Source organism: Palaemon carinicauda, chromosome 31 (assembly GCF_036898095.1).
Source record: "Palaemon carinicauda isolate YSFRI2023 chromosome 31, ASM3689809v2, whole genome shotgun sequence".
Taxonomy (NCBI): Eukaryota; Metazoa; Arthropoda; class Malacostraca; order Decapoda; family Palaemonidae; genus Palaemon; species Palaemon carinicauda.
Window position 1 is genome coordinate 11724835 of NC_090755.1, and position 14846 is coordinate 11739680.

Here is a 14846-nt window from a genome sequence, read left to right on the forward strand (position 1 = left end):
TATTGGAGAAGCAAGTCAGTGTTCGCATCATTTTACCTCAAAGATGTCCAGTCTCTTTACGAGAACTGCTACACCCTGGGACCATTCGTAGCAGCGAGTGCAGTAGTAGGGGAGGGCTCAACCACTACTTTCCCATAATCCCATAACCTTTTTTAATCTTTCTCTTGAAATGCTTTTTATTGTTGTTTTTGTGTTGTACGGAAGGCTAAGAAGCCTTCCGCATCCTGGTTGATTTGGCGGGTGGTCAAATTCTTTCTTGAGAAGCGCCTAGATTAGAGGTTGTGATGAGGTCCTTTAGTATGGGTTGCAGCCCTTCATACTTCAGCACCTAGGAGTCGCTCAGCATCCTAAGAGGATCGCTAGGCTCAGTAAGGAAGACGTACTTAAAAAGGCAGAGTAATGGTTCAAGTCGACTTCCTTACCAGGTACTTATTTATTTTATGTTTGTTATTTTGAATAACTGCTAAAATGATATACGGGATACTTAGCTTCTATGTTAACATGTATGCTGGTCTCCACCCACCCCCCTGGGTGTGAATCAGCTACATGATCATCGGGTAAGATTAATATTGAAAAATGTTATTTTCCTTAGTAAAATAAATTTTTGAATATACTTACCCGATGATCATGAATTTAAGGACCCTCCCTTCCTCCCCATAGAGAACCAGTGGACCGAGGAGAAAATTGAGTTCTTGTTGACAAGAAGTACCTGAGTACCTACTCGACAGATGGCGCTGTTGTGTACACCCCCACCTGTATAGCGATCGCTGGCGTATCCCGACCTTAGATTTCTGTCGGGCAACAGAGTTGACAGCTACATGATCATCGGGTAAGTATATTCAAAAATTTATTTTACTAAGGAAAATAACATTTTGTAATCATTTATCGGCATGGCTTCAGACCCCGTACGTAATCATATAACTTTCGTAAATTTAGCTCATTTTGAATCTCTTAGAGCTTTATGAAATCGACAAATTTTGGCAAACTACTTCAGATTTGTGTTGCACACTTAGCTGTCTTCCTAGTGTATGTTACCATATTTGGCTTTTACAAGAACTGACAGATTCATTTCTTAATAAAGGAATCTCCGGTTCTGAATGTTTACGTGAAGTTTTCCATTATGCACTCTTCAGATCTCTTATGATTTACCTTTTTGACATTTTTATAATTCTGTGTACAGTATGTTGCTCTGTAAAGTACTGAATGAAATACTCCATCCCAAAAAGTTGTGTGAATATTATATTATGAAGTTGAACTGTAATTGATTTATTTTGTTTTTTCATGCGTGATTTCTGTTTTCAGTTTTTAAAAAGCATAATATTTTCTGAGATTGTGCCACATACATCAGTCGATTTATGAAGTAAAGAAATTAGCTTCTATGTATCCTGATCAAATACAGACATTGCTTTGGAGTTTTAATGGAGCCAACAATATAAAGAGTAGATCATGATGCGGTATAAGATTTAAGGGCCGCTCATGAATGGCAGAGACAAGGAACAGTGATATTGTCCTAGCAAGCAGGACAATGACCTAGAATTGACCATATATATATACAGCACATATGATCAGCACCCAAGCCCCCTCTCCATCCAAGCTAGGACCAGGAAGGGCCTGGCAATGGCTGCTGATGACTCAGCAGGTAGACCTGTAGGCTCCACCAAACCCCCTATTCATAGCTCACAAGGAATGTAAGGTTGCAGACACTAAAGAAACTATCGAGTTTGAGCGGGATTTGAACCCCGGTCTGTCGAGCACCAGGAAGGAATGCTTCCAATAGACCACCACAACCCTAAAGGTTAAGGAAAGAGGCCTTAGGTTATTTTTTTGCACAAACCAAATGGTTAAGAATAGATTACACATTTTACATTTGTTGAATAAACTTTCTCATTTACCATGACATAGAATTTTGGATGTCTCGAAACTAGGATTGGTTTTATGCATCTCAGCTGGTCATGGGTTACCAGGTTTATGCTCATCTCTTGCATCATGGAGATGGCGATCAAATAATATCGATTTGAACAAGTTTTGCCTCATCAGGAATGCTTTGGCAACTTGAAGTTATCTTTATTAGGCTGTAGAAATGGGAGTGCTCCTGCATGTTACCTTTACTCAGCAGCTATGTTGTAGAAATTTTGACCCACTTTACTTTCTGAATGCTTTTGACCCACTTTGAGGGGCATTATTGATCATTATATAGTTTTGGTCATTCTCTGGAGGTAGACTCCTTTAGTAGCATTTCCTCTCAAGTTAGACCCCCCTTCAAAATTTGGAAGAGTTGATAATCCTGAAACACATACAGTACATATTCTCCAGACTAAAAAAGTCTTTTTCATGAACTCCTTCAGTATAATTAACAGGGCACTGGATTTCATCTCGTCAGGAAAGATATAATTAACCATTGAAGTTTCTGATGTGGAGATTATCTTTAGAGTGGCCGGTACAAGTCTCGTTTTCATGATTCCTTTTTCAATCGGATAAACGTTGTTCATTTAAATTCGTGACCTATTGGTAACGTCTCTGCCAGATTGGGATTCAAGTCACGCTCAAGCTTGCTAGTTCCTTTAGTGTATGCAACCTCACCATTCTTGTGAGCTAAGGAGGGGGGTTTGGTGGAACCTATAGATCTATCTGCTAAGTCATCAGCAGCCATTGCCTGGCCCTCCTTGGTCCTAGTCTGGTCGGAGTGGGAGGTTGGGCGCTGATCATATGGATATGTGGGTAGTCTCTAGGGCATTGCCTTGCTTGCTAGGACAATGTCACTGTCCCTTGCCTCTTCCATTCATGAGTGGCCTTTAAACCTTTACAAACCTTGAAGTGTCCTTTGTAATGTTTTAGTTGCTCATTGGTTAAAGACAGTATTCTAGAATTTCCTCAAAACTTAAATGCTTAGTTTTGATTTAGAATTCACTGGAGCTTGTTCAAGAATAATTACCACAGTATCTAGCTAAAGTTATTTATCTAGTTTATTGTATTGAGCCTTAATACCTTGTAGTGTTTCCCAATATTTTAAGAACGTTGAGCATTATGCTCTATACTCATCTTATTATCTCTGCCATACTAAAAAACATTTGTACAGTAGAGCAAAGTTTGCTACCGGATTTAAGAATAGTTATTATATCAAATCATGCTTTTGTAAATAAATGCAGCAAATGTAAATTTCTATTACTTTTAATGTTACAAGCTGTAAATGAAAATGACTAGTAGTAGATATTATAAGTTATGCCATTGTAATAGCATGCAGTTAAGGTAAGCTCTGATTATTAAGAGATTCATCGAAACATTAATTCTTATGACTGTTCAACTGACATTGGTTTTTAATTTTTTCTTGCTGTACAGAGAGAAAAACTGGTAAGATGAAAAGGTTTATATCTTTGAGAAAAGAGTGCTACTGGGTCATCCCTCTGCAATCCATTTATCATTCTCTTTTTGAAAGTTGTATAACTCTGCATGGCATTTTTCATTTTTCCATTTTAACATTAAATCATTCAGCCCTCTAGGGAGAGCAAGTAGAACTAGGTATCCTTTTAGGGTCAACTTTTGCATTACAGTGATCCGAATTTGCTTTTTCTAGGTCTTTCAGGCATGCGCTCCATTTATACGGATTAGCACAATAAACTGTAGGCCTCGTTTTTAATATTATTTATATAGCCTCTGTCCAAGTAGTCTTTGATATAATTTTTAGTGACATTTGGCTGTGGGGAGACGAAGTTCAATTGTAATCTCTCACTCAGTTTTGATTTGAAAATGCTTTTATGTGGTAGTAAGGGTTTATCTTGGTTGTAGCTGTGTAAATATCAATCAGTATGCTCTAAAGTTCAGTTATCCATCAAATTGGTTCGGCTACTTATTGGTGAATTTGTGTACACTGGATCGAAAAAGTATCAATACACAATTTGTGTGAAACATTTTAAACCACCGTACGAAAGTCACTGAGATATGAGTGTCTGATGTCCCACTTGTTGGTAGGCCTGAGTTTCAGTATGACGATGTTTTGAAACATTAGCCCAGTGTTTTGGTCCCTCTGAAGCACCCAGTCAGGCATTCCAACCTTCCATTTCCACAACGTCAGCAATTGTGTGAAGTTATTTGGTACACATCAAACCCCCTTTGCACCAATACTTTTGTGATCCGGTGTACATGATGAGATAAACTCTATATGGTGGGTAATTAAATTAGTTAGTTTATATTATTTACTGTATTATGCTTATAATAATTAAATTGCCCCTGCATGAGTGGGGATACCGTAATGTTTTGAAAGGGTTTGTGTATCGCTATGACCAGTAAAGCTGTACTAGTCAGGGCCACCCACACTAGGTTAGTTTGCTGTGAGCGACTAGAAAAATAACCCCACCATCACCAATCCACAGTAGCCAGCATGACGTTGAAAACTGGCCAGACCCTGGACATGAATAAGGACATGTCTTAGGCCTTTGTCCTGCAACGGACTAGGGACAGTTGCATTTGTTGTTGTTTTCAAAGGGGTCTTATTACTAATTGATGTACAGTACACTAATACGTTATTAATGCTTTCTCCTTTTTATAGGTGAAAGACCGAGGGATGGTACAGACTGCATATTCCAGAGAGAAGAAAATGAAGAAGTCCATATCCCAACAAGTATGTGATTAGCTTTTACTTTCATCGGATTAGATAAGATGGTTTAATTTCATGAGATATTCTACGATTATATTTTGCCCGAGTTGGCCTATTTTTGTTCCATAACCGAAATACAAACCACGCTATTTACATTGGGTTTACTTTCGGCGTAGCTGAAATGACGAGCCAATAGTTTTTAACGAGGGTTAACTACCCCCGCGCTAGTTAGCGGGGGTAGGGGAAGGGGTAGCTTGCTACCCCTCCCCCCCACACACCGGTGATTTGCTCCACTTCACTTTTGGCTCCGGCGATGAACAGACGTGTCTGTCCATCGTCCTCGTTTGACAGCCTTAATCTTTTTTTGCTTTTCCTCAGCTTGTGTGTGTTTGAAGTTGGCCTCACCCTTGGATATCCACCATGCGCAAGTGCCCTGGTATTGCCGGTCACCCTTGCGGTACTTTCATGTCTGCGGTGGATACGGATCCTCACAGGCTTTGCCCGCAGTGTCGAGGCCGACGGTGTGACAGAGAAAATACTTGTAGTGAGTGTAGGGAGTGGTCTGCCTCCCAGTGGGAGAAGTTTGGCTGCTGACGTAAGAAGAAGTCCAAGAGAGACCGTTCTCCTTCTGGGGTTGCCTTGAAGGAGGAAGGCTCTCGGGACTCTTCTTCCGCCGCCCAAACCTCCTCCGAAGCTCCTCCTCATCCGGCTCCTAAGGAGAGACCGCCGAGTGGGAGCTCATGCCCTAGTTCTGTTTCCCGACCTTCGGTGGGGGGAGAGGGCGTCGCCTCCCATAGCGGGGCGGCTCCCCCTCCTCCTCCTCCGGGGTAGGTTTTTGATAATGATCCTGTGTCTCATGATGATCTTTTTCAGCTTTGGGCTTCCTTGGGGCTGAAGCGCCTGCCCTCCAAGGAAGCCCTGTTTGACCTTGTCCAGTTGGGGGCCGTTGTTAAGCAGTCGCCGGTGATAGCAGAGGTAGATCCTCTGTCTATCGTCGACGTCGTGGTGACAGAGGCTTCCAACGGGTCAGGGCAAACCTCTGTGGTTCCTGATGAGGATGACATTGCTGAAAGCTCTCCTCCCCCTTCTGTACATCCTTCGAAGGGGGAAGGGAGTCCCACGGGCTCTTCTGCTGCCAAGCCTCCCTCTCGGGGGAGCGCTTTGACTGAGACTCCCCTTCGGAGGACTGATGATCCTGACGACCCCCCTCGTGGCCACCTTCGCCGTAAGGCTCACCGTCCGCTACGTCGCAAGGGCCTCCCGTCTCCCTATAAGGGTGCTAAGAGGGACCTTTTTGAATCTTCGCCTCCTTCCTCCGATGGGGACTCTCCTCGCCGTAAGCAGCCTGCAGCTCCTGTCTCCTTAGACCTCTCCAGGGATCGATCTCATTCTCCAACGCCTTCCAGACCTTCCGCCCCTGGTGCAGATGGACAGCAGTCTGACCTCGTCATCCGACGGGCGACGGTCCCTTCGGGGCAAAGGGTTGCCTCCCACGGTGTGGGTGCTTCCCTTGTGCGTCAGGGTTCCCCTGCGCGCCCTTCTGCAGTGTTAGCGCACAGGCGCTCTCCTGCTCGTCAGCGTTCTCCTGATCGCCAGCGCTCTCCTGTTCGTCAGCGCCCTCCTGATGATCGTCGCCCCACTGCTCGCCAGCGCTCTCCTGAGGACACCGAACATCCTGCTGTTCCTGTTGTGCGCCCAGCGCGCCATCGGTCTCCTGAGCGCTCTAGATCTCCTGCCCGTCAGAGCGCACCTGCGCTCCCAGTTCTTGACACGCGCCCTGTGCGCCCACGTTCGCCCGCATGACCTAGAACTTCGGTTCAGGTCTTGGACAAGGACTCTTCTTCTCCCCGCCCTCGCGATCCTGCTCGTCAGCCTGTTCCAGCGCAGCAACGCTCGCGGTCGCCTACACGTACTTCTAAGGCTACTGTACGCCCTCGCGCCCCCGCTCCTCCTGTTCCTGAGGCCGTTCGTGAATGTTCGCCTTTGCGCAACGCACCGGCAGTTCCCACACAGGACACAGGATTCCACGCGTCGCCCTCCTGCTCGCCAGCGATCACCAGCTCGCCAGCGATCACAGACGCGTCATCGTTCGCCTGCTCGTCAGCGATCTCCTGCGCGCCAACGGTCCCCAGCGCGTCAGTGATCCCCTGAACATCAGCGATCTCCTGACCGCCCGTGTGATTTTTCGCCTGCGCGCAAGCGCGCTCCTATGCGTCGGCGCCCAGAGCATCTACACGCCATCGCTCGCCAACGCGCCATCGCTCGCCAACGCGCCATCGCTCGCCAACGCGCCATCGCTCGCCAACGCGCCATCGCTCGCCAACGCGCCATCGCTTGCCTACGCGCCAGCGTTCACCAACGCGCCATCGATTGCCTGCTCGCCATCGATCTCCCACGCGTTACAGGTCCCCTGGACACCATCGACAGCGGTCGTCGGAGCGATCTCGTTCACACGCGCCAACGCGTTCCCTCGCCGACGCGCCAACGCGCTCGCTCGCCCACGTGGTCACGCGCTTACTCGCTCACGCGCTTACTCGCCTACATGCCCACGCCCGCATGATCGTTCGCCCGCGCGCGATTGCGCACCCACGCTTCAACAGCCTCTCGCGCGCGACTCCTTAGTGTCGCCTACGCAAGAGCGTCAGCACGACCCCCGTTCGCGTCGGGTTTCGCAGCTCGTGACAGCAGCAGGGACGCGTGTCGCCAGACCGCAATCAGGATCGCCCCCGCCTAAGCGCAGGTCTCTTTTTCAGGATAGGGAAGACCCATTGGAGAGGTCAGAACAACTTTCTTCCCCTTTTTCCTTACAGGCAGGTCCAGTGGTGTCCACTCCGAAGGATCGCCCGATCCCCTTCCCTCCAGCGGGAATTTTGGACTCTGTGTCCGTGTCTTGGCAGTCTTGGTTTGGTCCTCTGATGCGGGCGTTAGTGAAGGCTATGAAGCCGGCACTCGCCGATCAAGGACACAAGCCAACGGCGGCCTCGCCCCCGCTGAAGAGAAGGAGAGGAGTGGACTTCGTGGTGACTTCTCCCAGGGAGAAGCTGGTTCCTAAGAGGTCCGTCAGGAAGGCTCCGTCCCCTTCGCAGGCGCTTTCTCCTTCTCCTGAAGACAAGGCTTTTCCGTCCTCAGGAGAATCCAGTGAGGTAGCGGTCTCCCCCTTGGCACTAAGGGGGGAGTCGTCTCCTCGTGGAGGGGAATCGACTCGCGTGGAAGGCGCCTTCCAGACCTCTTTGTTGGGGTCGTGTATCCCGCCCAGGAGGGAACCTAGACTCCAAGACGATTCCGAAGTCTTCTTCTCGAATTCGTCAGGATCCAGCTGCACCCCAGGAGAACGCCCACGCATCTCCCCGGGAAGAGATTCCGGGGACGGGAGACATAGCTGCCAGTCCAGAGGGAGGAGACCAGCAAGAGTCTGAGCATGCCTTCTGGCAAGTCCTGAGCCTGATAAGACAGCTCAACGGGTTCATGGACCCCGTGATCGCCCCCCGTGAAGGCAAGGACACGGTCCTGGATCAGGTGTACAGAACTCAGAAGCCCCCAAAGCCAGCGTGGGTTTGCCCTGGTCCCAGGGGCTGAAGAGTGCCAGAGCCATGGCCAATGCTCAACTCGCGGTTCTCGTTTCCTCCAGTCGTTCATCTGCCGGGAACAAACTCCTCCCACCTCCTCGTCTCCAGCAGAGGAGGTATTTTGAGATCATGGGGGAGTCTAGCCTCGCTCTTCCCCTCCATCATTCGGTAGAAGAGCTCGCTAGGGGACTTCCCCTTGAGAAGCTCTCCGCCCGCCAGGTGACGTTCTCGGCGTCTGAGATCCTGAGCCATGAGAAGGTCGCGAAGTGCGCCATGCAGGCCACTTCGGGGCTGGATATCTGGCTAGGTTCTCTGGGCATCCTATTGCGCTCCGAGGATCTGTCTAAGGAGACCAATAGGAAGGCCCTGGAGACCTTCCTCCTCTCGGGCACTCGCTCCATCGAGTTCCTGGCACATCAGTTTACCAACCTTTGGGCCAACTCGGTGTTGAAGCGTCGTGATGCCGTGACTGAGAAGATCCACCCGAAGGACCCCGCCGTGGATGTCTGCAGGCTCAGGCACGCTTCTCTCCTTGGGGGGAATCTGTTCGAGCCGCAGGACATGGAACGTACAGCTGAGAGGTGGAGGAAGTCTAGCCAAGACTCCCTCCTCCAAAGGGCCCTTGCATCTCGGCCCTACAAGCCTCCAGCTCCGCAGCAACCGCAGCAGCTGCCTTGCAAGACACCAAAGCAGGCACCGGCAGCTAAGAAATAGGTGTCTAAGCCCCAGCCCTTTCCAACCAAGGACATGAGGGGCAGTAAGTCCTCCAGGGGAGGCAAGACTCCTAGAGGGAGCGGCCACGGTCGCAAACGCTAGGAGTGGCAGTCCCCCCGCGTGTCCACCTGTGGGGGAATGCCTTCAAAGTTGCGTGCACAGGTGGCAGCAACATGGGGCTGATGCTTGGACGGTCTCCGTGATCGGCCAAGGCTATCGCGTCCCATTCACGACATCTCAACCTCCCCTGACAGCGAATCCAGTGTTGTTGAGCTCCTATGCCATGGGGTCGGTAAAAGGGCTAGCCCTTCGGGCAGAAGTCGAGACCATGCTTAAGAAGGATGCTCTCCAGGAGGTCGTCGACGGCTCCCCAGGCTTCTTCAGTCAACTCTTTCTTGTAAAGAAGGCGTCTGGAGGCTGGAGACCTGTCATCGACCTCTCAGCTCTGAACAAGTTTGTCAAGCAAACTCGGTTCAGCATGGAGACAGCGGACACGGTCAGACTTGCAGTGAGACCACAAGACTTCATGTGCACACTGGATCTAAAGGATGCGTACTTCCAGATCCCAATCCATCCGTCTTCCAGGAAGTACTTGAGATTCACCCTAGACAGCAAGACCTACCAGTTCAAGGTGCTGTGCTTCGGTCTCTCCACAGCACCTCAGGTGTTCACCAGAGTGTTCACCCTGATTTCATCTTGGGCGCACAGGAACGGCATCCGTCTCCTTCGTTATCTGGACGACTGGCTGATCCTAGCAGATTCGGAGTTGACCCTTCTTCGACACCGAGACAGGCTTCTGGGACTTTGCCAGGATCTGGGGATCGTGGTAAATCTCGAGAAGTCCTCTCTGCAGCCGTCCCAACGACTGGTTTATCTAGGCATGTTGTTAGACACCAATCTCCACAAAGCCTTTCCATCAGACGACAGGATAGCAAGGCTGAGAAGGGTGGCGGAACCCTTCCTCAGGCGAGAAGAGCTTCCGGCCCAATCGTGGTTGCGTCTCTTAGGTCACCTGTCCTCCCTGGCTCGTCTGGTTCCAAACGGCCGTCTCAGGATGAGATCCCTGCAGTGGCGGCTCAAGTCCCGGTGGAATCAAGGATCCGATTCCCCGGACTTACAGGTCCCGATTGGACCTTCGGAACAGGCGGACCTGCGGTGGTGGCTGGTCGACGAGAACCTGCGAAAGGGAGTACTGTAGATCTTCTCGTCCTCCCCCCGGAGTTGACACTGTTTTCGGACGTGTCAAATGAAGGATGGGGGGCGCACATTCTGGACCAGAAGACCTCAGGCCTTTGGTCAGAATCAGAAAAGTACCTGCACATCAACCTGCTAGAGATGAAGGCCGTCTTTCTGCCTCTTCAACAGTTTCAACGGACCCTGGCGGGTCACTCCGTGGTGGTGATGAGCGACAACACCACAGTAGTGGCTTATATCAACAAGCAGGGAGGTACTTTTTCGCAGCAGCTATCCCATCTTGCAGTAGAGATTCTGAGGTGGACCGAAGTCCACTCGATAACACTATCAGCTCGCTTCATTCCTGGCAAGAGGAATGTGCTCGCCGACAGTCTGAGCAGGGCTTCGCAGATAGTGAGTACCGAGTGGTCTTTGGATCCTCAGATTACCAACAAAGACCTGACTTTGTGGGGTTCCCCGACCGTGGATCTGTTCGCGACAGCATTGAATTTCAAGCTACCCCTGTACTGCTCCCCAGTCCCGGACTCCAAGGCACTCTGGCAAGATGCTTTCCAACAACGGTGGGACAACATTGACGTGTACGCCTTCCCACTGTTCTGTCTGATGAGAAGGGTGCTCAACAGGACCAGACTATCGGTCAACTGTTCGATGACTCTGATAGCTCCGCTATGGCATCACGCGGAATGGTTCCCGGACCTTCTGCAGCTCCTGACGGAGCTCCCAAGAGAACTTCCCCCACGACACGAGCTACTCAGACAACCACACTGCAACATCTTCCACAAGGCCGTAGCCTCGCTTCGGCTTCACGCCTGGAGACTGTCCAGCGTCTCCTCACGGAGAAAGGCTTTTCGCAACAGGTTGCAGAGAGGATGTCTCGGCACCTGCGAAAGTCCTCTGTGGGAGTCTACCAGGCGAAGTGGAGAGTCTTCTGTGGTTGGTGTCGTGGGAGGGGTATCTCTCCACTCGATGCCACTACTCCAGCAATAGCGGAGTTCCTCGTTTATTTGCGGGAGGAAATGCGCCTTTTGGTCTCAGCGGTGAAAGGCTATCGCTCAGCCTTAAGCTTGGCTTTTAGGCTGAAAGGAGTGGACATTTCTTCCTCGCTGGAACTCTCTCTACTCATACGTAGCTATGAGCTTACCTGCCCTCAGTCGGAAGTGAGACCTCCTCCTTGGAACGTGGTTCGGGTTCTCAGGTCTCTTAAGAGACCTCTCTTCGAACCATTACGCCAGGCCTCTGATCGCCACCTGTCTTGGAAGACGGCTTTCCTGCTCGCTTTGGCCTCTGCCAAGCGAGTTAGTGAACTTCATGGTCTCTCGTACGACATCGCCCATTCAAGGGGAATGGGGGGAGGTAACGTTCAGGTTTGTCCCTGAGTTTGTTGCCAAGACTCAGAATCCTGGAGTGCCGGACCCACGATTCGACTCTTTCAGGATCGCGAGTCTCCGCTCTGTAATAAGCGACCCAGACCAGCTGCTTCTATGTCCAGTGAGGAGTCTGAGGTATTACTTGAGGAGAACAGCTGCAGTTCGTCCTCAAGTGCAAGCATTGTTTGTTAGCACAGGCAGGACGAAGAGGAGGGTCACCAAGAATACCATCTCGGCTTGGATTCGAAGGGTTATCCATCACGCCTTGAATCCAGACCCTCCTCCGTCACGTCGCCCTAGGGCACACGACCTCAGGGGCATTGCTACGTCCCTGGCCTTCAAGAGAAACTTCTCTGTGACGCAGGTGCTTCAAGCTGGGGTCTGGAAGCGTCAGACAACCTTCACAGCCCACTACCTGCAGGACGTGACCCACAGGAGCCTCGATACCTTTTCTATTGTCCCTGTGGTGGCTGCACAACAGCTGGTCTAACCTCAGGCTCCTTTATGGACAAGTAGCAGTAGGTTAAGGGCGTTGTTACCCGGTTTTAGTCTGCGTGAATGAAAGAGTATGTCAGACCCTTACTTCTTTCTTCATCCTCCCCTCTCTTGGGGAAGCAGCATCCTGGTCTCCGCATAGCTGACCTCAACCTCTGCAGGTAACCCATGCTTCCTTGTGCTCCTAGTATTAAGTTTAATACTGTCGCGTCCCCCATACCCTGACGAGGTGGTATTGGGAACGTCCTATCCTAGATTCCTATCTAAAGGTCTCAAGGTCAACTTCATAGGACGAGTTACGCTCTTTCCTCCACACACAACTTATGTAGGCCACACGTTCCTTGCGAAGCAAGGAACTTGTGAGGTGCAGGGGCTCCTTTTCTCAAGTGCTACTCACTGGGAGGCGGAGCCCCTGGGTAAAGCCAAATTCAGTAAGGCTGGGGACTTTCCACCCTTCCTAAGGGGTATGTCACCCAATGTAAATAGCGTGGTTTGTATTTCGGTTACGGAACAAATGACAGATTCGGAGATAATTTATATTTTTCCTAACCATACAAACCTTAGCTATTTACACATATTTGCCCGCCAGCCCTGTCCCCCAAGTCAAGTCCTACCTCTAAGTGAAGTGAAGCAAATCACCGCTAACTAGCGCGGGGGTAGTTAACCCTCGTCAAAAACTATTGGCTCGTCATTTCAGCTACGCCGAAAGTAAACCCAATGTAAACAGCTAAGGTTTGTATGGTTAGGAAAAATACAAATTATCTCCGAATTTGTCATTTTAATTCTATTTTTTAGTATTCATGAAAATATAATTAGTGTATACAGTCATAGTGTATATTCAGTTAATGTAAGAAAGAAATTTTGTCTATTAAGATTTATACATTGTCCATACAGTAGTTGCAAGAATTTTATTCATTTACAATTTTGATCATATTACAAAACTTGCTGTTTTTGTCCATATTTAAACAGAGCAGACAGATGTAAAGGCCTCCAAGGAAAACTTATTTCATGAATGTATTTCATCGTGGTTTTGTAACTTCAATCATTTGGAGATACGAACACAAATCCAACTGAAAATAGCAAAGATAAGATAAAAAAATACTGTTATCTAACAATATTATATTTAATACCGTAAGCAAAACGACATTTGTGATAACCTGATATCTAATTCATATGAAACCCGACTATTTGTACTTTTGTAGCTGGAAATCATAGGCATGAGATTCAGGTTAGGTCTACCCTCGGCCAAAATTAAAAAAGAATTTCAATCTACAAATAGCTTCTTGGAACCATTTAAGTTTGTAAGTTGAAGACCTTTTGTATTCTTAATGTTGAGATCCGTTTACCTTTTTGGATATAATGTATTCTTGATATAAAGCAATTATTATTATCATTACTACTAGCCAAGCTACAACCCTAGTTGGAAAAGCAAGATGATATAACCCTGAGGGCTCCAATAGGAAAAAATAGCCCAGTGAGGGAAGGAAATAAGGAAATAAATAAATGATGAGAACAAATTAGCAATAAATCATTCTAAAAAAACCGTAACAACGTCAAAACAGAAATGTCATATATAAACTATTAACAACGTCAAAAACAGATATGTCATATATAAACTTATGTCAGCCTGGTCAACATAAAAACATTTGCTCCAACTTTGAACTTTCGAAGTTCTACTGATTCAACGACCTGATTAGGAATATCATTCCACAACTTATAATACTTTTATAAAAAGAAAGAGAAGGTAGATTATGTTTTGATCACGATACAGTACTCTTGAGTTTTTTGTTCAATTAAACATAAACTTCTCTGTACAGTATTAAGAATGAATGAATGAGTGATTTGAAGTTCTCTGGCATCCTGACATCGAAAGTCACTGACGCCGAACGGTATTAAGAATACATAGGGGCCAAGAAAGGAAACGGAAAGCAGATGGAATAGCTGTGAATAGTTGTGAAGTATGCTGTACTGTATTTGAATAATTTAAATTCTTCATATGGTTTTTGTGTGTGTAAAGATTTGTAAGGAGATCGAGTGAGGTCCTAGTAGGTGCACATTTAGGTGAACATGAAGTGCAAAAATAGGCGTACAGTACAAGAGCTTCCCTTATGCATTTTAACCCTTTTACCCCCAAGCTATTTGGAACTTTCCAACCCCTAACCCCCTGGCATTTTTTTTTTCTTTTCAAGCACATTTTGCAATATTTATTTTTTTAATTGCTCTAACAGCCTTAATTTTCGTCATATAGAGAGGTCAGGTTGGTCTCATTTTTTTGGAAAATGCCTGAAGTTTCTCATAAAGTTATCAAAAATTTGCAAAAAAATGTAAATAGCAGTTTATTGCAAGGACATACCAGTACGTCCATGGGGGTAAAGGGATGAGTTTTGTGAAATGTACCAGTACGTCCATTGGGGGTAAAAGTGTTAAGACAAGCATGATGTCTGAATGTTAAACCATTGACTATTCTATGACGGTTTTGAAGCTAAGTTTGTCCAATAGTGGTTTCTATCGTATTCAGCTTGAAAAAATCAAGAATCAAGTATCAGAGATCACAAAGTTAAACCAAATCATGATTGGTGATTTATAGATATTTCTTATTCCTGTAGATTTATATATATAAATAAAAGAATGCAGAGATTTATCAAATTGGCAAGGAAAAGTGGTACGCCTTCACGTGATTTTGTTCTGGGAAATACTGCCCTGTCAGGGTGAGAGTAAAAGAGTTTAAAATCTCATCAATAGACACTAGTATGAAATAGAATTACTGTACAAGGAAAGAGAGCAAAAGCATTTATTATTTTCCAGAACTAGTTTTACGAGTTCAAAGCTGAGAGGGCAAAGCAAAGGATAGGCATACAGTCTATCCTTAGGCTGCAAGTCTTATCGATTCTGTAGCTTGGCTCTGTATTTTTTGAGATA

The 14846-nt window shown here is 47.5% G+C and overlaps 1 protein-coding gene across 2 annotated transcripts in view; it reads left to right on the plus strand.

The window, feature by feature from the left end:
* The window catches only part of LOC137624285 (VPS35 endosomal protein-sorting factor-like), a 95540-nt gene that overhangs the window by 21539 nt on the left and 59155 nt on the right, over positions 1-14846 (plus strand). For both annotated transcript variants that reach the window (XM_068354832.1, XM_068354833.1), the window contains exon 3: positions 4544-4615. In XM_068354832.1, the coding sequence (XP_068210933.1) occupies positions 4544-4615 (72 nt within the window). The remainder of the gene's footprint in view (positions 1-4543; positions 4616-14846) is intronic.